The 27,835-nt window shown below is 39.6% G+C and overlaps 1 protein-coding gene across 1 annotated transcript; it reads right to left on the bottom strand.

The window, feature by feature from the left end:
• Window positions 1–25: 25 nt before the first annotated feature.
• Window positions 26–3,804, bottom strand: LOC143851941 (uncharacterized). The gene is made up of 2 exons (XM_077361452.1): window positions 2,818–3,804; window positions 26–929 (listed from the first exon to the last, which is right to left on the bottom strand). The coding sequence occupies exons 1-2, from the start codon at window positions 3,376–3,378 to the stop codon at window positions 57–59; spliced, it is 1,434 nt and encodes a 477-aa protein (XP_077217567.1). The 5' UTR covers window positions 3,379–3,804; the 3' UTR covers window positions 26–56.
• Window positions 3,805–27,835: the final 24,031 nt, after the last annotated feature.

The raw sequence follows: 27,835 nt of genomic DNA, 5'->3' as shown, positions 1-27,835 counted from the left end.
CACTTACAAAGGACGAAGCCTGAAGTAGCTTCTGCTAAGGTGGCTAGCAAATCCCTTCAAAAAAAAGCTAAAAGTAATATACACAAGAGATCAGGGAGAGAGAACATGGCCGCACCACACCTTACAACGACCCCAGGCACAGTTTCACTTCCCACAATCCATTTGAAACATTTTATTATCTGCCTCCCAAGCCAGACAATGAGCATGGTGCCACGGCACAGAATTAATATGAACATTAGTCCCAGCCAGCCAATGAGAATATAAGGGTAACCCAACTGTATTTCTGATTCAGGATCTATAATTATCATTGTGCCATAGGTGAATGCCAGGGCCACAGAGGAGACTGCCACCCACATGGCAATCACCAAAATCCATGTTAAAATTCGGCTCCTCACAGGAAAATGGCTTATCAGAGTGATAATGACTGTAAGAGATGAGCCTAATCCGATCATGTTAAAGAACATGAACAATTCGAAGTATGTTCGACGGAAAAGTTCTAGAAATGATTTGAATGATTCAAATGAGTTCCGGGAAGGCATTGAATTTGGAGGCTCACTCAACTTATTCCCAAGGGCTGACTTCTTCCAAAGGTCCCCAGGTGGATTGAGTCCGGCCTGGAAGGTTATGGTTGCTATTATTGTCGCAACTATCATTAGCGTGTTCTCCATGTCCTTCAACTGCACCTTATCCTTCTTTGGCCATAGGCGAAAGGCATTCAGAAATTTGTTCTTCCATGTCTGTTGATTCTTGGAGTCTTGGTTTGCACGGGGTTCTTTGCCTCTTTTATACCCTGCCTTCAAAAGCATTTCAACTATGTCCATGTCACCAGTTTCTCGCTGAGTCAGTAGCAAGACATCAAAGGCAGTTAATTCATAGCTGTTCCTGGCATTCACGTCAATGTTGGTGTGGGTGAGCAAGAGATCTAGCATCTGTAAGGCAAATAGGAGAAAAAAATTATTTCTTCCTCCTTATTATGGCACAGGTTAGGCCAGTGAAGGCAAAAATCGATTTTTGCCAAAAAATTTCTCGATCAAGGGGTTTGGATAGGTCCGATTTTAGACAGCCGATTTTTTTTTCCTTTGCTAGACGAAAAGTTAGAAGCATAGTGGGAGGGTTTTTGGTGTGGGACCCATTCATTCTCCAAAATTGAAAAAAAAAATTTGTTTTTTTTTTACTAGAAAGCTGGGGTTAGGCAAGGCCCCCACCAGAATTGAAATTTGAAACGTGACAAAGATATATTCGACCCTTTTATTAATTGGGACATCACACTTTAGTGTAAAAGTCGAGTCAAATACATGCCCTAGAGGGGGCTGTCCCAAGTAAATTGATGGAGAGAAAATCTATGGTCATCATTTTCCATTTTGCATACAATGGAAATGATATTTCTTGTTTTCTACCCCTTGGAAATTACATGATGGGTGTCTGTACAAACCCAGATATTTCAAAATGTACAGTATGGCCCACTCCATATGTTGATCCAAAGTGTCCATTTGTTTGGCCGCAACATAAAATCAATTCCATAGGATGATCCAAACCCTCCGATCCATTTAAATTTCCATATTGTACAGCCTCTCTATTCATCGGAGGGTTAGGGAGTCATCCTATGGAAATGATTTTTGAGGCACGACCTGTTTACTTTGCGGCAATAAATGGACGGTTTCGATCGTCCTATGGAGCGGGTTTGTGCTGCATAATTAAAGGCAAATCCTATATTATATACTTTATTATCGAAAAAGTAAATATTTTAGGATTCTCAATTTTTTTCCAAATACGTATGCTTTTTTCCAAATACACATGCTGTTAAAACAAATTTTAACAGCATGCTTTTTTCATTGAGTGCTGCTATGGAGACCGAGAGTGGAACCTAACAAATCCCCACAAGCCACATGGTAGGAGAGGGGTACTTTTGCCATTTTCAAGGAGAAAAAAAAGGCAAAAATTGAGGGGAAGATTGCTATTGTTAAGAGGCTATTTGTTCAGTTCCACTCTTGGCCCCCAAATCAGTTACCATAACATTATTCTTTATCAAATTGTGGAAAACCAAAATTTAAGCATATTTGTAAGTGTGAAATTGGGAGTACAATAAATTTGAGGAATGCTAGACTGAAAGGAGCCGTTGCAAAAATCGGGGAAAGGGCTCCCCCATTGGCTCCACAAACTTGTTGACTTTGCAGCCATTATAAATGCAGTACGTTGACATCCAAGCAAATGAGGAAGCCCTTTGAGAATTTATATGATGGGTGGCCGTGAAAACACGTGAAGTCTAAAAAAACGTAGGTACGGTCTAATTTTTTTTATGATCCAAACCGTTCATCTATTTGGGCACAACGTAAATAGGTTGTGCCCCAAAAATCAGTCCCATAGGATGATCCTAAGCCTCCGATATGTAGAAGATTCCATAAATGATTTTTGGAAATCTCCATATTCAGATCAGTTCAGATCGGAGGGGTAGGATCATCCTATGGAACTGATTTTTAGGGCAACGGTTTGGATCATAAAAAAAAGTAGGCCGTACCTACTTTTTTAGTCTTCACGTGTATTCACAGTCACCCATCATATAAATTCCCACAGGGCAGTTTTCGGGAACCCTAAAAAAATTCCCATCGGAAAAGTGGATAGATGTCGATGGGCTTGAAAGAGCCCTCTCCAGCTAGCTTTTAGGGGTGAGTTCTACCCGGGTCCCAATAGTAACTCCCTTACCCTATAGTAAGTAGATAATACTTCTCATTCGCCATCAAATGGATGGTCCGGTTTCGATTTGTAGGAAAAAAAAAAAAGAAGTAAAACTGGTGATAATCATAGAGAGAAAGACGTTGCCTGAATTTGTTTTTTGGTGGTGGCGAGGTGCAAAGCGGTGTTGCCACTGTTGTCTTTGGCGTTCACGAGATCCTTATATCTTTCTATAAACAACTTCGCAGCCTCGACTTGGTTATGTTTCACGCACACATGTAGAACCGTCTCACCTCGATTACTCACAGCTCGAGCACATGTGGCGTCAATCAAAAGCAATTCCTTCAACATGTTCACTTGGCCATTCGCGGCAGCCAAATGAAGAGGAGTTCTCCCATCCCTGTCAAGGAGATGATTGAGAGACAAGTCGACCCACAACAATTCCTTAGCAATTTCGGCATGTCCTCTAGCAGAAGCTAAGTGCAAAGGGTAAGCACCTCCTTCATTGCGGATTCGCGCTAGTTCTGGCCGGTGTTTGAGTATCTCTGCTGTGAGACTGATATGCCCTAGCAGTGATGCTATGTGCAGTGGTGTCTCTGCAATTGCTCCAGCCATTATTTTATCCAGTAGGAGAGGGTCTTCTTTTAGGAGCTGTTGGAGGGCCACTATATCCCCACTAAGAGCTGCTTCATGAAGCCTAGGATCCATTCTTCCAAGAGCACTGGTTTCACTCTTGTGACACTCACATCTATGTAAGGAAATATATTGCCAGATTTATGTGACAGAGAACATAATAAAGAGAGATAAGCAAACCGTACTAAAATAAGAGAATTTATACGATGGGGGTAAATAGGGGTATATTGCCAGATTTATGTGACAGAGAACATAATAAAGAGAGATAAGCAAACCGTACTAAAATAAGAGAATTTATATGATGGGTGGCCGTGAAAACACGTGAAGTCTAAAAAAATAGGTACTGCCCACTTTTTTTTATGATCCAAACCGTTCATTTGTTTGGGCACAACGTAAATAGGGTGTGTCCCAAAAATCATTTCCATATGATGATCCTAACCCTCCGATCTGAACTGATCTGAAAATGGAGATTTCCAAAAATCATTTATAGAATCTTCTACAGATCGGTTTGGATTATTGAAAAAAGTGGGCCGTACCTACTTTTTTAAGACTTCACGTGTTTTCACGGCCACCCATCATATAAATTCTCCTCAAATAATTGAAGAGAAAGAGAAACATAACATACTAAAAGAGGAAAAACTTTTGCGCGATGATATTTTCACCCCCTTGCAGTACATATTCGCCCCCCTTATAACGTCAACAGTGGGCAACTGTAATGCATTTTGACGTCAAATCACGCTAGAATAAGATGCGTGGATACAGATGCGTGAATTGACAACGTAACTGATTTGACGGTAAATGAGATGCGTGAATTGACAACGTAAGTAAGATCGATGAAATATCTTTCTTATCTTTTATCACCGCGGAGAAACAAGAGAAAAGTACGGAATGAGGGCATATGTTTCGAGGAATTATGGATTACGGATACTTTTTAAGTGTGAAATTGGGAGTACAATAAATTTAAGGAATGCTAGACTGAAAGGAGCCGTTTTAAAAATCGGGGAAAGGGCTCCCCCATTGGCTCCACAAACTCGTTGACTTTGCTTGCAGCCATTATAAATGCAGTACGTTGACATCCAAGCAAATGAGGAAGCCCTTTGAGAATTTATATGATGGGTGGCCGCGTGAAGTCTAAGAAAAAGTAGGTACGGTATATTTTTTTTTATGATCCAAACCGTTCATCTATTTGGGCACAACGATTTCCCAAAAATCAGTCCCATAGAATAGAATGATCCTAACCCTCCGATATGTAGAAGATTCCATAAATGATTTTTGGAAATCTCCATATTCAAATCAGTTTAGATCGGAGGGGTAGGATCATCCTATGGAACTGATTTTTGGGGCAACGGAAAAGTTGATAGATGTCGATGGGCTTAAATGGCTTAAAAGAGCCCTCTCCCCTTGAGCTAGCTTTCAGGGGTGAGTTCTACCCGGGTCCCAATAGTAACTCCCTTACCCTGTAGTAAGTAGATATATAATACTTCTCACTCGCCATCAAATGGATGGTCCGGTTTCGATTTGTAGGAAAAAAACATAAAAAGTAAAACTGGTGATAATCATATAGAGAAAGACGTTGCCTGAATTTGTTTTCTGGCGGTGGCGAGATGCAAAGCGCTGTTGCCACTGTTGTCTTTGGCGTCCACGAGATCCTTATATCTTTCTATAAGCAATTTCGCAGCCTCGACTTGGTTATGTTTCACGCACACATGTAGAACCGTCTCACCTCGATTACTCACAGCTCGAGCAGATGCGGCGTCAATCAAAAGCATTTCATTCAACATGTTCACTTGGTCAATCGCGGCAGCCAAATGAAGAGGAGTTCTCCCATCCCTGTCAAGGAGATGATTGAGAGACAAGTCGACCCTCAACAATTCCTCAGCAATTTGTCCTCTAGCAGAAGCTAAGTGCAAAGGGTAAGCACCTCCTTCATTGCGGATTCGCGCTGGTTCTGGCCGGTGTTTGAGTATCTCTGCTGTGAGACTGATATCCCCACTAAGAGCAGCTTCATGAAGCCTAGGATCCATTCCTCCAAGAGCACTGGTTTCACTCTTGTGAGATTCACATGTTACGGGCGATGCCACATGAGAGGAAAGGGGGGCAATTGCCCCCCTTATTTTTTTGGAAAAAAAAAAATGCCTTTATTTTTTAATACTTACCCCCTTTTTAAAAAAATATGCCCCCCTTTCCAATCATCCCTAAGATAGAAAATAAGTTTAAAATTTTAATTTTACCATTTTTATCTCCCTTTTTTGTGCAAAATTTACTATAATTTTTGCCCCCTGTGTAAAATTTCAGATAGAAATTTTTTCTATCTTAATTTCAAGATAGATAAAAAATTACTATAATTTTTGCCCCTCTTGTGCAAAATTTCTGGCATCGCTATTGTCAGATTTATGTGACAGAACATAATAAAGAGGGACAAGCAAACCGTACTAAAATAATTGAAGAGAGAGAGAGAAACATAACATACTAAAAGAGGAAAAACTTTAGGGCGATGATATTTTCACCCCCCTTCCGGTACATATTCGCCGGTGGGCAACTTTAATGCATTTTGACGTCAAATCACATTAAAATAAGATGCGTGGATACAGCAAAGCATTAAAAGCTCAATTTTTTACACTTTTTTAGATGGCAGCCTCTCTTTTCCTGCATTTCATTAAATGCCAGCTACTTTTGTCAACATCAAAAAAAGATTGAAGCTTTAGAGGAGTGTCTATATCAAAAACAGCTTTCTATAATTAGCATAGTTAAATTGTAAGAATAGTTGCTTTAATATCGACACTCCTCAAAAGCCTCTCTTTTTTTACCCCTACCTATTAAAGAGAGGAGTGCCCATATCAAAACAAAAGTGGGTATCCCATATATATAGCTGGATCATATTCTACGAGAGTTTTCTAACGGAGTGAAAGGTGAGTCTAGGGACGGAGCTAGGGGGCACTTGACCCCCCCTCCTCCTCGATTTTTGCCCAATTTTTTTCTGCATTTGGGGTTTGGATAGGTCCAATTTAGGAAGCCGGATTTTTGTTCCCTTTTTCCTGAATGAAAAGTTAGCGGCTTAGTGGGAAGCTAGGGGGCACTTGACCCCCCCGCCCTCCCCTTTGATTTTGGCCCAAATTTTTTCTGCAATTGGGGTTTGGATAGGTCCAATTTAGGAAGCCGGATTTTTGTTCCTTTTTTCCTGAATGAAAAGTTAGCGGCTTAGTGGGAGGGCTTTTGGTCCCAATAGACCTGGCAAACGGGTGGGGTCAGGCGGATGCGGGTTGCGGGTCAAAATGACCCGCATTCCTACGGGTCAGCAACCAGGTGACCCATACCCAGTGCGGGTGGGTCGGGTCGACCCGCGGGTTACCTGCATGTTTTTCCAAAAGAGAGTTTTTATTGGGCGGTGATAAATTCACCCCCTTCTATGTATGAATTCACCCCCTAATTTTCAAAATGGACGGTACAGCCTACACCATAGGATGATCCAAACCGTCCATTGATGGGCCATAACGTAAATAGAGCGTGCCCCAAAAATATTGCCATAGGACGATCTCAACCGTTCGATCTATAGAAGTTTCCATATTTTCAGTCCCTCTTTAGATCGGAGGGTTAGAATCATCCTATCCTAATGATTTTTTGGGCACAACCTATTTACATTATGGCCCATCAAATGCATGGTTTGGATCATCCTATGGTGTGGGCTGTACCTTCCAATCATCCATTTTGAAAAATAGGGAGTGTATTCATGCATAATAAATTAGTAATGCTCATGAGCTGCTGGAAGTTGGGAGTCCTCAAAAAGTGAGATGCTGTTAGAAGGGCTGATTTCCAAACACAAGTGCACTATTCCAGCTCAAAAAGTGAGATGCTCTTAGCCCTTGATCTCATTTTCTATTTTAAAATAAGAAATGTTAAAAAAAATCCAAAAAAATCGCGGGTGCCCGCGGATTGACCCTACCCGACCCCTGTTTTTGCAGGTTGGGTCACCCGCAGATCGGTTTTGGCGGGTCACTAAAACCCCGAGTTGTGCCCGCAAATTTGCGGGTGGGTTGGGTCGACCCGCGGGCACAGGTCGCGTTTGCCAGGTTTAGGTCCCAATGTCCCATTCGTTCTACAAAATAATAGGATGCGGTTTTTGTGACATATTCAACCCTTTTATTACTTGGGAAAGCCCACTTTAGTATATGTAGACACCCCATTTTGACCGAACCCTTTCATGTTTTGTTTTAAATAATTGTCCTAATAAACTAGTGTTCTAAGGTCCCAAATTGTGCCCTAGGTTAGCTTAGGGTCCCACCAAGGTCCCTGTAAAATTTCATCACGATCCGAGCCCGTTTGCCTAGCAAACGAGCTAAGACAGTGTCGTGGGGCAAGTTTACAAGGGTGGCGATTTAGCCAGAAATAGGGGTGCACTGGAACCTGGAAATCCAGTTCAAATTTTCCGTAATGGGTTGTCCAGGGAGATATACGGGGTATATAGATTAGTGTGTAGCAAAATTAGTTAGAGAGAATCTTTGGAAACTTCCTAGGTGGTTAGGCTTCCTTTGATCCCAGCCCTTAAATAAAAAGTTGATTTGAAGGGTTAGGATCAAAGGGGTGAGGAGATATTTTGAAAGTTTTTTTTCCCTTGTTTTTCTACTTGGGCCGCCCCCTGCTGATATCAGAATAGCCATAAATACCCTGGAGATGGGCTGTCCATGGAAAGGGAGGGGATGTAAATATATCATTTCCCATTTTATATATATAAAGAAAGAGAGGGCATAGAGGGGAGGAGGATATTTTCGTTTTTTTTTTCATCTGAGAAAAACCAGAGGGAGAGAGAGAGAGAAAGAGAGAGGGTGTTGACCGGAGAGGTCGTCTTCCCCAACCCCATCTCCGGCCAACAACATCGGTTTCTCCATCTTCTTCTTCCTCTTCTATCCCTCCTCAAAACCCATTTCCATTGCCATTTTCACCCAAACCACCAAACCCACCTCCCATTTCTCTACAACTCCGGCCGGCCACCTCCATTTACCGGCCATCTCCTCCGGCTCCATCTCTCCCACCTCCAAGTTCCGATTGGATTCTCAACACCACCACCTCAAACCCATTCTCCTTCTTCTTCTTCTCTTATTCTCAAAACCCAAATCCCAAACCCACACCCACCATTTTCCCCACCATCTTCTTCTCCGGCCTCATTTTCGGCCAGAATCCGGCAAGCCTTTCTCTGATCCCTACCACCCAGCCACCATCTCCAATAACCCCTTCTCCGGTCATTTAGCCAGAGCTCCGGCAAATCCCATCCTCACAATCCCATCCCACCACCATCCGACCCGTGTCCACCTCTGATCTTCTTCCTCTTCTTCTCCATCTCCACCTCCAGCCGTCATCCCCATAGCCACCTCTACCTTTGGTCCTCCACCATCTCTGCAATTTCTTCATCTCCGGCAAAGTATTGCCGGATTCCGACCAACTCCGGTCATCTATCTCCACCATAACTTTCTCCCATCACCATCAGCCACCGTAACCATCACTCCTCTACCATTCTCAAAACCCCATTTCCCAACCTCCACCTTCTTCCCCTCTGCGACCGCATCCATCCACCGAAACAAAAAAAAAAAAAAAAGAGGGAAAAAGGGCAGAGAAGCAGAGAGAGGGAGAGAGAAAAGAGGGTGAGGTTTCGGTTCTTCTCCATCTCCCCGTCTCCGATCATCTCCTTCGGCCGGCAAGCCGGAGCTCCGGCCTCTTCTTCTTCTGTTGTCTTCTTCTTCTTTAATTTTCACCATCACAAACCCATCTCCATTAATTCCGGCCGACTACCTCTTCTTCCACCCCATCCACAATCTCTGATTGGATTTTCATCCAAACCCATCTCACCCTTTTTCCACCTCCATCTACACCTTCAAACCCTCCTCCATTAAATCCGACCCCACCTTGAATCCGAGCTCCACCACCCATCTCCTATTCTATGCTCAACCCATTCCAAAACCCACTTCATCTCTCCTCCTCAGCCATTATTAGAATCTGTCATTTTCATCAAACCCACTTCAACTTTTCTTCCATTTGCAACCATTAAACCCATCTTCTCTAAAATCCACCACCACCATCATAGATCCAACCTCCAATCTCTATTGGAATCTAAGCAAATCCTATTTCGATCATTGGATTTGATTTAAATCATTTTTTAGCTTGAGTTTTGGATGTTCAAGCTATCCCTAAACTCGAAGAAGATAATCGTGGAATCGTCTATTCTCCGACGAGTAGTGCTACCATCTCCAGCCAATAGATCCGTGGTCTGATCATCTTGCTGTCATTTTGCAACATTGGCATCTGTTTTCCTAAGGCTCCAATCGTCTTCGTTCGGGTAAGTATCTTTTCCTTGTTTAATTCATGATTAATGAATAGACTACATTATTGTGAGTGATGAAGGCTTATGAATTCATATTCATCAATGATAGCTCTTGCTTGCATTTTCCTATTTCAAATAGAGTTTATGAATTTGTATTATATGTTCTACTCTGTTTTCTAAATGCCTCTTGTAAATTTGGTCTTTTCCTTCTCTCGAATGAATGGTAATAAAAATAAAAATAAAAAGGGTTTGGTAGGTATTTCCTTATACCCTGAACTCATTTATTTTTAAGTGCCCTTAACTCTGTTAATTTTCTTTTAATTCTCTTATCAAGTTTTTGCCCCAATATCACTGGTCTAATGGGACTCTTAATGGAAATGTATTTTTGCTTAAAAGCCCATTTCAGTGGCAGGGTAATAGAAGTTTTGTTGGCAGAATTGTATTAGGGAATGTGGTGTTCTTGATTGGTTTGGAGGGGCACATAACGGTTTGGAACTTGCCATGTTCTCCTGTTGTGTTAGAGAAGCAACAAGTGCCCAGGTTAGCATGATTTCCTAGCCCTTAAGGTGATAGAGATAGCATTTGAGTTGTATTAGCTTTGGTTTGGGCTTTTCATCTTGGTCATATTTCAATTTTTAGTAGTGAATGCTTATTGGGTTCATGGCATTGAAGGTGGGATACATGTTCTCATTGAAATGTTTAATTCCGCGATAAATGTGCAGTATCAGAGAGAAACCGGCTGGTGCAGTGATATTCAGAAGATTGCTCCCTTGTGTGGGCTCCCCCCTAGTAGTTTATAGTAGCAGCCCATTCATTGCGGGAGGGCTATGAAGGCGTTAGCCCAAGCCCATCATTAGAGGGACTTACCTGGTTGTGGTAGTACCCTCTTCTCTCTTCTTCTCCTTTCAGGTACCTTTAAATCTTAGATGATCCTTTCTCTTGAAAGGGCGATGAAGGCGATAGCCCAAGCCCATCTTTAGGGGACTCGCTCAATCCAAGTAGCGCTCCCCTCTTTTGTTTAGTAGGCCTATCCAACCTTTTGGATTTCTTTTAACCATTTTTTTTAAAAGAACCCTTCTCTGGGCAATGATAAGGTTACTTGGAGCCCGTCTTTGTGTTTTGTGGCTCACCGTTTTTTTTTGCACTTAAATCTGCACAAGTTGATGCCCCCTGTTATGCACCAAAATTTATAAAAATCAGAAATATCATTGCATGCATTTGTATAATTTGTTGAAAATTTAAGATTCTTCTTTTATGTTAAGTTTTGAGTTAGTTCTGAAGATGAATGGACTGTTCAGGTGAGACTATCTTGAAAGCTTATCATACTTATTTTTTATTTAAATAAATTGTTTAATTGAAGAAGGAAATCAGATGACTACTCTATTCGATGTTATCGACATGAGTACTGTTTGATTTCAAGGTGGTTTGTAGAAATATTATATGTGTATGAAATCAGATGATTACTTTGGCATCATCTGATTTCGTTGGAGTCCTCGTATTGGAGTTTGTGGTTGGCTTTGAAGTGTTTGATATTGTTTTTACTTCATTAGGCTACCTAGTGGCTGGTCTGGGCTAATTAATGTTGTTTATCATGCTATGATTGCTATTATTACAGGTTGTGTACTCTTTAGTTATAAGTCTTTCTTTGCTTAGTACTTGATTTGTTTATATAAGAATTGAATGGAAATTTGAGATTGCCTAGTAGCTCTTTTCTGCTCTCTTGGTGGATTAACACAGTCTTCTAGACTTCTTTAGATACTAGAGCCTGTACTAGGAGGCATATTCTGTCTCATTAGGAAATCCTCCTTTGGAGGCAAGCCTCATTTTTTAGCTTAACCTCAAGGAGGTTGCTTTGATTTTGATAAATGGTGTACCCATAGGAGGCATGCCTTGCCTCATTTAGAGAGCCTTTGAATCATTCGTTTGTGTGGTGATGTTATCGGGGGAGTCTTTGACTCATTTGATCTTTATTGATGTTATTAGGGAGTCATCTGTCTTGGCTCTGTAAGTAATTAGCCTTTAGAAGACCTGCTTGGCCTCATTTGTAGAATCCTCTCTGAGGTTGCACCTCAATTTGTACCTCTGTTAATTAGAGACCAATTTGGTCAATTAGTTGTGTTAGCCTTGCTTACCCCTTGCAAGGGCAATGATAAGGTTACTTGGAGCCTATCTTTGTGTGTGTTTGGGAGACCCGCCCGGTCTCATTCTCTCGCTAGTTCTCCTCTTTGTGCGTCGTTTGGTTTTTGGGAGAACACCCTACTCGGCTTGGCTTCATACTCCTACCCTTATGGGGTACTGGGCGCACATTTGTTGAACCCTAGGGCTAAGTAGCTGTCCGGCCCGGCTGGGTGTTTTACCTCTGCCAAATGTGCTAATTCTTCTTCCTTTTCTTTTAGGGAGTCTCTGACTCATTTATCCTTTAGTTGGTGTTAGTGGAGTCTTTGACTCATGTTCCTTCTCTTTTAGAGAGTCTTTGACTCGTCTATTCTTTAGTTGGTGTTAGTGGAGTCTTTGACTCGTGTTTTCATTTCTTTTAGAGAGTCTTTGACTCATCTATCCTTTAGTTGGTATTAGTGGAATCTTTGACTCATGTTTCTTTCTCTTTTAGAGAGTCTTTGACTCGTCTATTCTTTAGTTGGTGTTAGTGGAGTCTTTGACTCATTTTTCCATTTCTTTTAGAGAGTCTTTAACTCATTTATCCTTATTTGTTGTTATTGGAGTCTTTGACTCGTGTTTCTATTTCTTTTAGAGAGTCCTTGACTCATTTATCCTTTTAGTTGGTATGGTTAGAGTCTTTGACTCATATTCTCTTTCTTCTAGCGAGTCTTTGACTCATTTTTACCCCATTCTTGGTAGTGTTATTAGAGTCTCCGACTCATTTGTACTCCCTCCCTGGTGTCATTAGTTAGGAGTTTTTCCATTCGAGACTAACTCAGTCTTATTAGAGCCTTCCCTGCTTGGGATCTTAGATTGTTTTTCTCTGTTCTTGGGGCACTTCTTCGCGTGTTGTGGTTCGTCTCTTTGAGGCGTTTTGTTGCTTGTTCGGGGTTTCCCCTTTGGATTTAGGGCTTTGCCCTAGTTTGTGGTCGTGCTTGCCTGTTCCCTTTAATATTGAAAGCATTTTAAGGTCCAAAAGTATTGGAATATTTGAAAACTCAAAAAACATTAGAAATATGAAACTCAAAAACATTTGAAAACTTTTAAAATATAAAAAACATTTGAAAAATATTAAAACCGTTAAATCATTTGAAGTGTTAGGTTTTAGTTAGGAGAGTTCGATTTTCGAACTACGTTGGCTTGATCCTCTTCCACGAGGTACGTAGTGCAGCTTGGGATTCATGTCCCAAGTCCAGCCAAACTTTGTAAATAAATGTTTTAACCATTTTTCTTCAAAACCTTATTTTCAACAAGATCTTCCCCTAGAGTTAGGAGTTTGTCATAGATAGAGAGTTTTAGAGTTAGGAGTTTGTCTTTGATTTGTTGTGTGCTTGTTTGTGTTTGTGTTAGAGTTAGGGGTTTGTCCTAGAGTTATAGGAGCTCCTCCGTACGGTCAGTTGGCGATCCACATCGCCGACTGATGACTAGAATATGATGCGTTAGTCAAACTCTTTGTTTTCCTTAGGAAATACAGCCTAGTTACACATAGGTTATAGGAACCACCTGCATTAGCTTAGGGCTAATCTGCGTTTAGTTAGGACATACAGGGTGTCCTAAAATCTACAATTCACTGAAATTTAAATAATCGTACAAGAAACCTTAATAACCGGTTCGGTCTTTTAGATCGAGTCTAGGATAGAGGTCTAGGTGTCTTAGGCATCCTAGCTTAGAATAGGCGAGAAGAACTACGTTGCCTTGATTCTCGTGGAGGCGGGGATACGTAGGCTTCTTTGGATGAATATCAGACCATCCGAGGACTCGGGCTAAATCGTTTTAGAGTCTTAAGATTTGTGGTGTTGTTATATTGTATATTTTGTTGTGTTTTCTTACTTTCTTGTACTGATCTTATACCTTTAGTTATAGCTTGCATGTGTTTGCACATCAGAACTTAGACACCAGTTAGGTATGTCACTCATAACCTAGTTATCATTAGGTGACATTTATTTCGGTTCTTTTGTGTGTGCTTATTTTCATCTCCGAGACATGCATGATTAGATAGACGTTTTCTCGAAGATGCGTGTTCCCATTTCACATGATTTTCGCTTGAAACTCTTCAAGGTTAATAATAAATGGCATAAGAGACCAAGTGTTCGCACTCGGGCGAATTGGGGGAACTCTTCGGACCTTCTCCATTCGTCATCAGGCACGGACCTTTTGTATCTCTGGTTATCCATTGCAAACAGAGCATTTGTTTTGGTTCCATGGCGTGTCCATGGATGGCGACTCTGAGTTATTTTCAGATATATCTTGGTTTCGAGCTCTGGCTTCGGATCAGGATGTATCTCTTTCTTTTTATATCGCCAGTCATGCTATGCTGTGAGGGTGGCACTACTTTCGAGAGTTCCCTGGTAGAGCTCTCCTTCACATTGTGGAGATCTTAGAGGATCGCAGGAGGGATCTCGCGTCCCTCGGCACCGTCCTCGGATCGGGGTCCACAGTATAAAAGATGAGTCATAAATGCACTAGACGGGGCTGTAAAAAGTAAAAAATGGACCAAAAATCTATTGTCATTATTTTCCATTTTTTCTAGTTGTGATGGGCTGATGGGTGGCAGTACAAACCCATAATTTTCAAAATGTACGATGCGGCCCACTCAATAGGATGATTCAAACCGTCCATTTATTGGGCCACAACGTAAATAGGTTGCGCCCCAAAAATCATTTCCGTAGGATGATCATATCTCTCAGATCCATATCAAACTTCAATAGATTGAAGGTTCAGGATCATCCTATGGATCGGAGGGTTATGATCAGCCTATGGACATGATTTTTGGGGCACAACCTATTTACATTGTGGCCCAACAAATGGATGGTTTGGAACATCCTATGGAGTGGGCCAAACCGTACATTTTGAAAAATACGGGTGTATGGCCACCCATCACATGATTTCTCTTCTACCCCTTTCCCTGAATTTCCACCCTTTTGTTTTGTCTTTTCCTATACTAACTCTATTATAGGTAGGGGTAAGAAAAGAGAGGCTTTTGAGGAGTGTCGATAACAAAGCAACTATTCTTACAATTTAACTATGCTAATAATAGAAAGCTGTTTTTGATATAGACACCCCTCTAAAGCTTCAATCTTTTCTTGATGTTGACAAAAGTAGCGGGCATTTAATGAAACGTGGGAAAAGAGGGAGCTGCCATCTAAAAACGAGTAAAAAAGAGAGCTTTGAATGCTCCTTAACGAGTGCCTCAGGCCGGCATCCCATTAGTAAGCCGGCCTGGGCCGATTCATCTGATTCTGATATTATTGACCGATTTGGGCGTATATGTAGAAATCTTTTTCATTATCACAGTGGATCCTTAAAAAAACAGACTTTGTATCGAATAAAGTATATACTTCGACTTTCGTGTGCTAGAACTTTGGCTCGTAAACATAAAAGTAAGGTACGCGTTTTTTTGAAAAGATTAGGTTCGGAATTCTTCCAAGAATTCCTTACGGAAGAAGAACAAGTTCTTTCTTTGATCTTCCCAAGAACCTATTCCACTTCTCATAGGTCACATAGCGAACGGATTTGGTATTTGGATATTATCCGTATCAATGACCTGACCAATGATGAATGATTCATCATGAGAGCATGTAAATAGAAATGATCCCTAAATGATGAAAAGAGAAAATAACAAAAAAATTTCATTCATTTAAATACTGAAATGCTTATGCAGTAGTGGTTTACTCAGCTGAGTATTCAAGTTTATTAGAGTCCCTTCTAGGGAACTGAGTTTTAGATGTATACATAGGGAAAGCCGTGTGCAATGAAAAATGCAAGCACGGTTTGGGGAGGGATCTTTTTCTACTATTGCAAAACCCTTAGATAAAATATGCCTACCAACTGATTTGACGATAAATGAGATGCGTGAATTGGCAACGTAAGTAAGATTGATGAAATATCTTTCCTATCTTTTATCACCGTGGAGAAACAAGAGAAAAGTACGGAATGAGGGCATATGTTTCGAGGAATTATGGATTACGGGTACTTTTTAAAACAAGAATGAAACACGGGCAATTCTTCAAAATCGGGTGGGAAAAAAACCCCAACACCCTTCTGACACCAAGAGGTAGTCCTCGTATTTAGCGCCAGATGGTACATCTCAATCATTCTCTATGGAAATAGCTTTTTCAGTAAAAAATACACTTCTTGGGAAGAAAATGGCGCTACGTTTAATGCACATCCCGTCCTCATTAATGCATGGCACGACGGCGTGTTGTACAATCCACGTAGTAGAAAATAGATGGGAAAACGCCGACGTACTTAAGTAAACGCCGGCGTCCATATCTAAGACGCTGGTGTTATCAGTTAAAACAGTGGTGTTTTCAACTTAGATGCCGGCGTACCTATCTAAGACGTTGGCGTTATCAGTTAAAATGCCGGCTTCTTTGTCGGTACTCCAGTGGTTTTGTGATGAAAAGCATATCCAGAAAGGGTACAGAGCGCCCAATTTGAATTCTTTTACACTGACGTCAAGCAAGGCAAACAGAAGAACATCTCCTTAGAGTTACGAGTCTTCCACAACTAGATATTTGCAATGTGGTAATAGAGAAAAGTATGTAAAAGGGGTATTTGAAGAAGCTTTCTTTGAAGTTTGTCTTCTATCAAAGACGATCTCCATTCCAGAGAGTTAGAAGATATATGTGGGAGGTGTTAATGGTGAAGCACTGAAGATATTTGAAGTGCAAGATAGTCTGCAACCTGAGGTAAACTCCATTCATCTGAACTAATAAAGGTGTTAATGTTACAAGATATATCAGAGAGTTAGAAGGTATTTTAAGTTCTCTTTGAAGCTCTGTTGAAGCTCTCTTTGAAGCTCTCTTTTATTTTTCAACATTAACATTAAGGGTTTAAGTCACACAGTTCTTTACACATCACTGGCATATTTGTTGTTGTCACTTATTGCTGTGTTTTTTCTTGCTTCTGTTCTATTGAATCTTGACAATCTGGGTTAAGAAGATGTAGGGGGTACAATTACTTTTATGGTATACTATGATGGATGTTTGATCGTTTAATTACATTGGGGGTACTGTGAAGGCGGTAGTCTTAGACCGCAGAGTTCGATACTCTGGATTTTTATCTGCAATCTGTAATACCATTCAAATGAGGAAAAATAATGTTTCATTGCGTATCCGTTCTCGATACATCGTGGATCCGTATAAGTACATTCTTTATGATATCCGTGACGTTCAAAACCTCTCTGCGGTTATGAGAATGTTTTACATGCAAGGGTTGAATGCTGTCATTATATATATATATATATATATATATATATATATATATATATATATATATATATCAAAAACTGGGGTGGGTGCAAGCGATGCAGTGTCCCCTATACGGAGCAACAATGTGCAGGAGGAGACTCATCAGCCAGCGTATCATGTACGCAGCAATAATGTGACAGAGAAGACGGATAAGCCCGCATATCCTGTACGCAGCAATAATGTGACGGATGAGACTTATAAGCCAGTGTATCCTGTACGCAGCAATAATGTTCAAGATGAGACTTACCGGCGAGGTTATCCTGTGGAAGAGGATACTTATCCTGTACGTTGCACCAATGTCTATCATGTGGGCTGCAGCTGCCCCATTGTGCAAGATGATACTTCTTCTCCAGTCTCTACTGTGCGCTGTAACTATTTGAAACGAAGCCCTAATCTTCCAGAGGATATTAATCCGCTGCCCGATGCACCCCTCCCAATTCAAGCAGTTTGATTCTCCCAATTTCGTATGCATTTGATGATGCTACAAGGTGAAATATCATTATTCATTGTAATCACTTTTTGGCAGGTATCATCTTATAAATGGAATCTCTCTCATCATGATGTTTTATATGTTCTTACTATAGGTTTGATTTGAATGAAAATATGGAGGAGGAGGTACCTCCTATGGTTCCCGATATTAATTATAATCCAACGGATGATGCATTTGACCTCGGTGATGACGACATGAACTACTTGTATGATATGGGTTTTGAGGTGGGCGTGGTTGAGGCAACTAACGGAAACGACAATGGGACAAGGAACGAGGCCAGAAAAAATGCTCAGTTATGTTACTCACCTCGACCCAATGATGATGGTTCCAATCCGAACGCAATTGATGACAGTGAATGGTTAACTACGAGCTTGGTGATGCATTTGGAAGTGAGGAACATGAATTGAAGGTTGGAAAGTCTCGCGATATTAAAAAAAGCAGTCGCCGAATATGCTCTACGCCGGCGCTTCTCATTCCATGCTGTTGATAGCAACACGAAGAAGTATGTAGTTGTATGCAAAACAAAAGAGTACCCCTGGAGAATAAGCGCAATCCGTAATCCTGTAAAATGGAAATGCGAAGGTGAAAAGATCTGTGAAGGAACATACTTGTAGTCCTCAACTACTCGGTCATGATCATCCTAAAGCCACATCGGATTGGGCAGCTAAGACTTGCATTGGTAAATTTGGTCGACCGATATAAGCCAATATTATTATTGACTACTTGAAGGCCGAATGGGGTATCACGTTGAGTTACTGAAAGGCACATGTTGCGAATGAATTAATTGCTCAACATTTCCTTGGAAGTCATGAGGAGTCTTACCGCTTACTAGCAGCATATGCAATAGAGTTTCGTCGTGCAAACCCTGCAGTTTCATGGAAGTTTACAGGTTATCCGAGTTATCTGGCGGAGATGATTCATTCGGCCGACTATTTTGGGCACTCGGTCCTTGTATTTGTGCCTGGAATAATTCACTCAGACCCGTTATCATCGTGGATGGTACTCACCTACGGGAAAAGTATCCCGGTGTATTGTTCCAAGGATAATACAAGCAGTCAATGATGTGTTCCCAGAATCATATCACTCCTATTACATTAGGCACATCCAAGCGAACATTAAGGAACACTTTAAGGATGAATATGTGCAGGAACAATTCTGGAAGGCAGCAACTACCTTGAGAGAGGATATTTTTCGCACGACCATGGCCGATATAAAAAAAAGCCAATAAAAAAGCATACGAATGGATATGCAAGATTGATAAGGAAAATTGGGCTAGTCTCTTCTTGAAGGGGAGGGTATAAAATATTCATACATAAAATGCATGTGAGGTTTCGAATGCTATTCTGAAGAATGCCAGAGAATATCCTATTGCCATAATAGTGGAGCACACGAGGCTGAAGACGTCTGAATCATTTGCAAAACATAGAGAAGCCAATAATGGTTGGAAATGTCCTTTGACTTCCTACGCTGTTAAGACCATACAATTGGCCAGTGAGAAGGGAAGGAGGATGAATGTTACTACTCTCGATTCGCTTCTCTTTCAGGTGTCCTCGAAGTTTCACCAAGATAGAGTTGACTTAGGAGAGAAGACTTGTACATGTCGTGCGTTTCAAACTCTCGGGATACCATGTGCTCATCCGGTGGGGCCCCAGCCGTTTCTTTTCAGATATCACGTTACTTACAGTTACAGACTTACAATGTAACATGGAACATGAAAAAAAAATCATTCATACCTCTCTCTTCATCCTTCCCTGCTTCACTGGTGATTCCATAGGAGGAACTTGCGGAGTTGGTGCAGTTGTTGCGGCCTTCTTGGATCTCTTCAGGGGCATTTTGCCTTTAGTTTGAGAGGAAGAGGATTTGATGAACAGAGGGAGTTTGATGAACAAATGCAAAGGTGGGTTGAACAAACTGTAGAAAGGCAAGGGTTCGAATGAAGAAGATGATGAATACAGAGATATGAAAACGGTTGAAATGAGAAGGGAGTGCATAGGGTGGGACGGTATTGGTTTAAATTTTTTAGTAACGCCGGCGGTATCAGTGAAGGACGCCACCGTTTTCTAGGGGCAAAACCGTAATAAACGGGCCAAGAAAAAGCAAGTCGCGCAAGCCCCAACGGCTACTTTGCCAGACGGGGGCTGTCGATCGGGGTGTCGTTGTCTCTCGCCCTTATCGGGCGCTCTTTTTCATTTTGAAATTTCAAATCGTCGCGGTCGACCAGGGGTGTCGCGATCGCCCGCCGAGGGCTTTCTAGACATTCTTTATTTTTGTCCAAATTCTATCCGTGGTCGGCCGAACCATTGGCGGTCGACCGCCGAGACCTTCCTGGATGACCCACTTTTACAGTGTACATGCTAGAGTTCCAGCATTCATCCCTCGGTCGCCCGGGATGCCTCGGTCGACCGGCTCTGTTTTGAAAACTTATTTTTACCTGTTTAAACTTTAGGGCTTTGGGCTTTAGTCTTTGGGCTTTTGTCCAAGGTTTTTAAACACATTTTGGGGTGTGTTGATGGTATTCAAAGATATCAAGTTTGTTATGAAAATCATTTGAAAATCTTTTGAAAGTGCAAATATACTTTGACAAGAGGACTCCAATACAATCTATAAAAGGTAGAACCTTGAGTCTTCTTAGATTGTCTTGGCTCCTTAGTATTTTCTTGGACATCTTCAACTTGTGAGTGAACTCTTCAACTTGCTTTGGGCCTTATGACTTCCTCCATTCTTTGAACATCTTCAATGGTACATGAAATGGTCACCAATGCTAGTTCATCTCTAAGCTTCTTTTGGCACTTTGCAAGGCATGCTTGTGGGATCTTTAACTTGAACATCTTCTAAGGATAATGTCTCAAATGTATGTACAAGCTTGTTTGGTTCATTGTGCATGATGATCCGCAAGCCATGTGGTGAGTTGTATTGAGCTAGATGGGCTAACTTTGGTTTGACATTTGAGTTTCTTATCTAAGGCACGATACTATAAGGCAACACATTTGTCCATAAAGACTAATCAATTTGAGATTGCTAGCATCAAAACAACAAAGTAAAGGTGATTAGTTGAACCCATGGGGAACCTTAGGCTAATAATCTCTCCTTTTTTTATGATGGCAAATCAAATTGATTAGGAAGTATGTGATATTAAAAGAATTGATAAATAATCATCAAATGATATAAACAATGAAGCATTACTCTTGATATAAACAATGAAGCATTACTCCCCCTCACTATATGCACAAATGTAATATGGCAATATAAAGCTAGAAATGCATATAGAACATGGACTACCTAATCAATTCCAAAATTCTCCCCCTTTTGGCAGCAGCAAAATGGAGGTTTTAACAATGAAAGTTCAATATATAGTGCCATTATTACTCCCCTTATCTACTTATCGTGAGTATGAGATATTTAAAGTGAAACATATATGATAAGAACAATCAAACATAGAGATACAGGATGGCAGTGTGAAACATTCCTATGTTCGGTAGGTAGATGGGCATAGGTAAAGGGTGTTAAAATACTTTAAGCTACTTCTATGGCCCATGAAACTAATGATGATATAACATTTCAAACTTTCCTAATACTTATCATAGAGTTTTAGCAAGTACAGTGCATGACAAGCAGTTTTTTTATTCGATCGATAAGATTTACATTTTAAGCACAACTAATGGGGCAATGGACGTTGTGAGCATATCACTAAAGTCCATATAAATACACAGATGGGACACTTTGGCTCTCCCCCAAAGTATTTGTTATTGGCCTTGGGTAAAACCTATGAGGTAAGGCATGACAAGGCAAAATTGACTAAGGATATGACAGTGAATGCTTAGCCATGAAAACTTATCATGGAGATTGAGTGCAAATGACTTATAACGTACATTATAAGTGTGTGAATTCATAGGAAACGAGATGATCAATTAAAGAACTATCCTATGAAGTAGAGTTCTAGAGAATTTTCAAACTCTAGAATAAGATACTTATTATTGGCAGAGATGATAGACATATGACCACATCCAAGGTAAGTCTAAAGTCTAAGAAGGATATAACATTGAGGGTCAAGCTAAGGGTACTTAAATGAGGGACGATCTCAGAATGAAAGCATAAGACAAGTCCCAACTACAACACAAATGGAGCAATGGGGCTCCAAATGAGTGTACTTATCATATATAATGTAATGCCCATATCGAACAATATATGATAAGACAGAAATAGACAGATATTACATATATATAGCTCTCCCTTTGTTAGTGACTCATACAGAGTATGAATCCAAAGGGATGTCCAACACAGAGTCACCAAGGGTTTGTGAAGTAATTAGTTGAAAAACAACCATTAGGCTACAATTACATGTTTGCTAAGGATACTCAAACGATATCAAGTGAGGTGGTGGGATTTCCTGACAAGACATGCTCCCCCTAACTATGTCCATATAATATATATATATATATATATATATATATAACAATTCAAGACACATATGACTTATCATGGTTAAGATGTTGGCTAAAAGCCAGAAGAAATTAGATGTATTAATTAAAGTGATGGTACCATTCCTTCAAGAGAAGGCATGAACACCTATTGAATAGCTTTTAACTTTAAGGTTCAACATCTTTACCATCCAGCTAATATCAATCAGGGTGTGATATCAGATATATAGAGTGCTATACTTTCATCAAATGAACCACATACCTATGAGAGAAAATTCGACCATCTAAGAACGCTATCCTAGGACAAGCAACTCTATCATAGTGAGCACAACTAGTTCTTTTAAGATTTTCTACTAAAGGCAGACTAGTTTTCAACTTTAGGGAATATTCATTTTCATTTTTATTTTCATTTTCATGTTCCCTATTAACTTGTTAGATGTGTTTTGATGGATTAAGTCTAATTAAATAATTAAGTGTGATTATCAAAACACATTTCATTTCAATTTTTTTAAAACCAATTATATATATCTCAGTTTTAGCACACTTTTGGCCTTTTAGGCATAATCCCATGATTTTGATGATATTCACAATTTGCAATGAACTCATAAGATATAATTTGAGTAACTTAAAATTTCTCATATTATCAAATCACTCAAGCTTTTTAGTTATCTATGCCAAAAATATTTAAATATTAGGGATAATTACATTTACACCCCCTCTAGTTTCTGACACATCCACTTCAACCCCTATAGTTTAAAAAATGACAAAGACATCCCCTCTAGTTTCATTTTGTTTAAGGTTTGCCCCCTCAGCTGAAGGTTCGTCCATAGATTGAAGGGTTAGGATGATCCGATGGAGCTGATTTTTTGGGCACACCCTATCTATGTCAGGACCCATCAAATGAACGCTTTGGATCATCCAAATAATGTGGGCCCATACCCGAATCCAAACACTACCAAACGCTTTGGATTCGGGTATGGGCCGACATTGTTTGGATGATCCAAAGCGTTCATTTGATGGGTCCTGACATAGATAGGGTGTGCCCAAAAAATCAGCTCCATCGGATCATCCTAACCCTTCAATCTATGGACGAACCTTCAGCTGAGGGGGCAAACCTTAAACAAAACGAAACTAGAGGGGATGTCTTTGTCACTTTTTAAACTATAGGGGTTGAAGTGGATGTGTCAGAAACTAGAGGGGGTGTAAATGTAATTATCCCTAAATATTAATATATATAGATCACATATATAGGAATAATGTGAGTATATCTCACTTTAGATCACATGTCTCTTATTAAGTGGATTTTAATAATCATATCATTCAATGATTCCACTTTAGTTTGAAGTTCATATATATAGAATGTTTCAAGTTTAATTACTTTGTGAACTTATTAATGTCATATGGATGATATATAGATATTCAAATCATTCCATGATGACAATATGTTCCAATGTGCACACCTTGAGATTTTAACTAGATTTTTATTTTTCTAGTGCACATAGGTTTGGTGTGAAGGGTTTTAAGATGATTAAAGATTTTTATCACTTCACATATACTAATGAGTTCATTTTTACTCGTTTGAGTGTTTTAAGTTCATTTTAGAGTTCTTTTCAACAAGTGATTTTCTCATATGGTTTGCATATCATTGATGAATTGTCAAGCTTACGGACATGTTACATATGACTTAGTTCAATCAAGATGGGTCATGATTCCTGCATTGAACTAAGTTGCATTTACAACTACCCTTAATAATTGTGATACTTTAGGTTTTAGGGGATGTTGCTATCCAAGGATGTTTAAGAGATTTTCATTACTGAGAGACACCTTGGACTAATGAACTCTCAAATATTCAGTTGTGAATTTCTTATGATTTTTACCATAAGTTTAGAAATTCATCAAGGTTTACGTTTTAGACCCATTTTTACCTAGATTTTGCTACACAGAATGTGATAGAATAGGTGAGCACCTTGAGATCTAGCAAACATTGAATCTGACCTACTTGGATTCAAGTTTCAAAGATATCTATGTTTAGAAACCTATTTTGAACCAATTAGGCAAATGCTATGGGTCAATGAGGGTGCTAAGTGCATGAATAAATTTCAACTGAAATGCCAAACACTTAAGCCAATGAACATGATCATACCATTAAAAGCGAATGTAATTTGCTATGCACAATGACATGAGTTTATAAGATTACTCAAATAAGATGAGTCATGTCACAAATGGTATGAACAGTACTTTATAGATACATAAGGATAAAGCAAGATTGTTATATTTGTATCTATAGTTCATTTTGAAATGAGTTAAACATTGAAGTACAAACAACTAGATGCAAGGAGTTCAATCTATCTTAGGAATATAGCATCTAGTATGCAAGATTATGAAAAGTATAAACAATCAAGCACCAAGTGACTAGATATAAGATTTTTTATTACAATCAAGTGCAAGGTATTCAGTAGCATATAAATGATATAACAGTAAAGCACAAACCCTAAATCTACTAATCATTTGAAATTGTTCAAGTAGGGGTTTTGGCATCCAAACCATCTTGGCTCCAACAAGGTTTGTTCTATGTAATAAATCATTTCTAATCCACACAAACCTATTTAATTTTACAAATCTAAGTTTAGATATAGATTTGTAATGTCCTATTCTAGCACAATAATTATATGATACATAAGAGTAGGTAGATGAATAACAAGATGAACTACAACAATATTGTAAGCCCAATGGTTCCCACCTTGGCATTCGCATCTTCTTTTGATGATTCCAATACACAAGTGATTTAAGATCACTAATGTGTTTGATTGTCTAAGTTGTACATCATAATTATGCTAAGACAAGATTGATTGGATTGAGGCCAAGAAGCTCTCATTGGACCACATTCGGAAGGCCAAAGACATCGGAGATCCAAGATGATGAAAACTTGAAGCATCTCATTGAAGATCAAAGTCATGTTAGAATGTATAAGATCCAATCCTAGTTTAGGTGTTTAGAGGCATAAATAATTTAATCTCACACACCCTAAATGTTTAAGTGATTGTCCTTGTGGTGTTCCAATACTTTGGAACCCTCATAACAATCCCACACTTTGGAACCCTAATAACAATCTCAACTTGGTGTAGAGTTGGAAGCCCCAAATGAATAAGAAACAGAATTGAAAATCTGCTGAATATAGGCTTCTCGGAACTCCGAGAGAATCCTCGGAGCTCCGAGCTCGGAACTCCGAGAAAAGCCTCGGAGCTCCGAGATTTGGTCCAATAGCTTTTTTCCAACTTCTGTTTGTATTCCCGGAACTCCGAGACCACTATAACGGGAAGAATTATAGCCGTTTGGGATTTCGCCAGATTTACCACTATGCCCCTCAAACGGTCATATTTGGTTTTTCTATATATATGGGTATTCCTAACTTCCCAATTATCAATCCTAACACTCTAAAAACCTATTGGAATATCTTAAGAGTGAATCAAGCTTGTCTATGCCTCTCATCCTTTAGATTTAGGATTTGGATCATAGGCTCAATTTGTACATCTTCTACAAATCTTGTAAACCCTTGTGAGGGATTTTTTTTTCTTTCTTTCTTATCAAGAAGATTGTATTGGGCGAGTGTTCGGAAAAGCGGAGCCCACTCTCCGTGGTGAAGATTGCCACCAAGGTTAAAGGCAATTGGAATTGTAATCGGCACCGATCTTCGCCGAAGTTAAGAAGATCAATTAGTGAAGCCATCAACGGGTTTGGTTGGTAGAGTGGAGTAGGCCTCGCGTTGGAGGACCGAACCACTTTAAATCTCGAGTGCAATCTCTCTTATCTCTTGCCTTTCTTTTATTGCACTTAGGATTTAACTTGTGTGCTTAATTTTCATTTTTGATCTCTTAATCTTCAAAATTGGGTTTGAGTTTTCAAAAGATTAAAACTTGTTAGCAACCTAATTTTTTCTTCTCATAAGTTGCCATTAGAGTAAGTACTCAGGCCTACCCTTGGATTTTCGAATATTTATGAGTACAAATGGCTTTCTCTTCTTGTTGTCTTTGATTTTCTATATTGAGCTTTTCATTTACTAGTTTCATCTTCTCTATCTTATCTTCAAGGTGGTCTATTTGAGTGGACGATCTAGCCCTAAGTTTTTCTTCATCTTTACTTATAGCTTGAGGTTTTCATTCAATTCATGGTTTGTAAATATTAAGTGCTTATTTAATTCAAGCAATTTGGTTTCCTTGACTTTGTATTTTTCTAAATTTTCTTCTAAGTTCTTTATCTTGCACAACATAGACTCAAAGGATTTTTTATTGCTAAATCCGTTTTGTTTCTTTCCATCAACTCTTTATTCAACTCATTATACTTCATTTTGAATTGCTCACTTTCATTTATGGTATTTTAAGTGTTTGGTCAGACAATTTTACTTGTGTTGTTGTTCTTGTAAAGATTTTCAAGTGTGTTCCACAAGTCTTTTGCATTTTTACATGAAGAAACATTATCATATATATTTGGATCTAATGGACAGCATAATGTAATCATAGCTTTACAATGCAAGGTGAAGTTTTGATTTCCTTTTCATTTAATTTTTTAGTGTTGGAAAAAGTATATCCCTTTTCTGTTGTCCGTCAAACACCAAAATCTAGACTATTAAGATATGTCATCATACAGATCGACCAAGATCCATAATTCGAGCCATCAAATACGGATAGTCTAAATGCCATTGGTTGCCTTGGATCTGTTACTCTTAGAGGTTTTAAAATGAAAGCCTGTGTAAGAGCCTTAGCTCTTATTCCAATTGAAATCCCAAAGGGTAACCCAAGAGTGGGGGGTAAATTGGGTGATTAAAAATTTTAATCAAATTTAATTAGGATTTTGAAAATATTACAAGTTTAAATCTAACCCTTGTTCAACTTAGCATAATCATAAATAAAGGTTAGATGTTAACAAACACCCAAAAGAGGCAAGAAGGAGAGCAAGGAGACCACACAAAGATTTAAAGTAGTTCGGTCACAAACGGACCTACTCCACTACTCAAGTAGTGGGTCCTTCCTTGGGATTTTCCTTCACTAAAATAAGACTCCACACACCGAGTCCCAAGCTTTACAAAGTACACCGCCTCCAAGAGAACAAACCCTCTTCGCAAACAGCTTCCAAGAAGATCAACCATTTTTGCACACCGCCTCCAAGGAAATCACTTCTCTTCGCGAACCGCCTCCAAGGAGATTAACCCTCTTCGCAAACCGCCTTCAAGGGAATCACTCCTGTTTGTGCCGGATTCACTTTTGTTGTTGGGCCGAATCGTAGACCCCGATTACAATGAAAAGGTAGAAGATGAAAGCTCATTCAATGCCTCTTGATAGGCTAATACAAACAATCAATAGCTCACAATCTCTCCAAAATATTACACCAATAAAGCCCTATTGAGATCCTCTTGTTGAAGGTAAATCTACAAATCAAAGCATAGGAGAGGATTTAAGAAAAATCTTAGATTTGAAGGTATAAGCCCAAGGGTTCCCATGGGTTAATCATTCATCGTACCTTCTTGTTTTGATGCTAGCAATCCAAATTGATTAGCATTTATGGACTGATATGTTGCTTTGAGGTGTTGTGTTGTATACAGAAATTTCATGTCATAATCGCCATTACACACTCTTCACAACACATGACTTGTGGATCAAGGATCAAATGAACCAAGAGCTTGTACCTACATTGGAGTCATCCTCATTTGAAGATGCTCAAGTAAAGAAGCTCATCATGAAGATCCCACAAGTTCCTAAGCAAGTGTCAAGAAGGAGCTTGGAGCTGAACATATCATTGATGATACCTCATGCACCTCACTACATGTAGTGAAGATTGGAGGATGCCACAAGAGCCAAGGCAAGGTCAAGATGTTCACCCAAGCCGAAGAAGTCCAAACAAGTTCAAAGGA

This window comes from Tasmannia lanceolata, unplaced genomic scaffold (genome assembly GCF_043159265.1).
Source record: "Tasmannia lanceolata isolate RefF3 unplaced genomic scaffold, GAP_Taslan_0.1 ptg000018l, whole genome shotgun sequence".
Lineage (NCBI taxonomy): Eukaryota > Viridiplantae > Streptophyta > Magnoliopsida > Canellales > Winteraceae > Tasmannia > Tasmannia lanceolata.
Note: the sequence above shows the minus strand (reverse complement) of the source record. Positions and strands in the feature narration are given on the sequence as shown.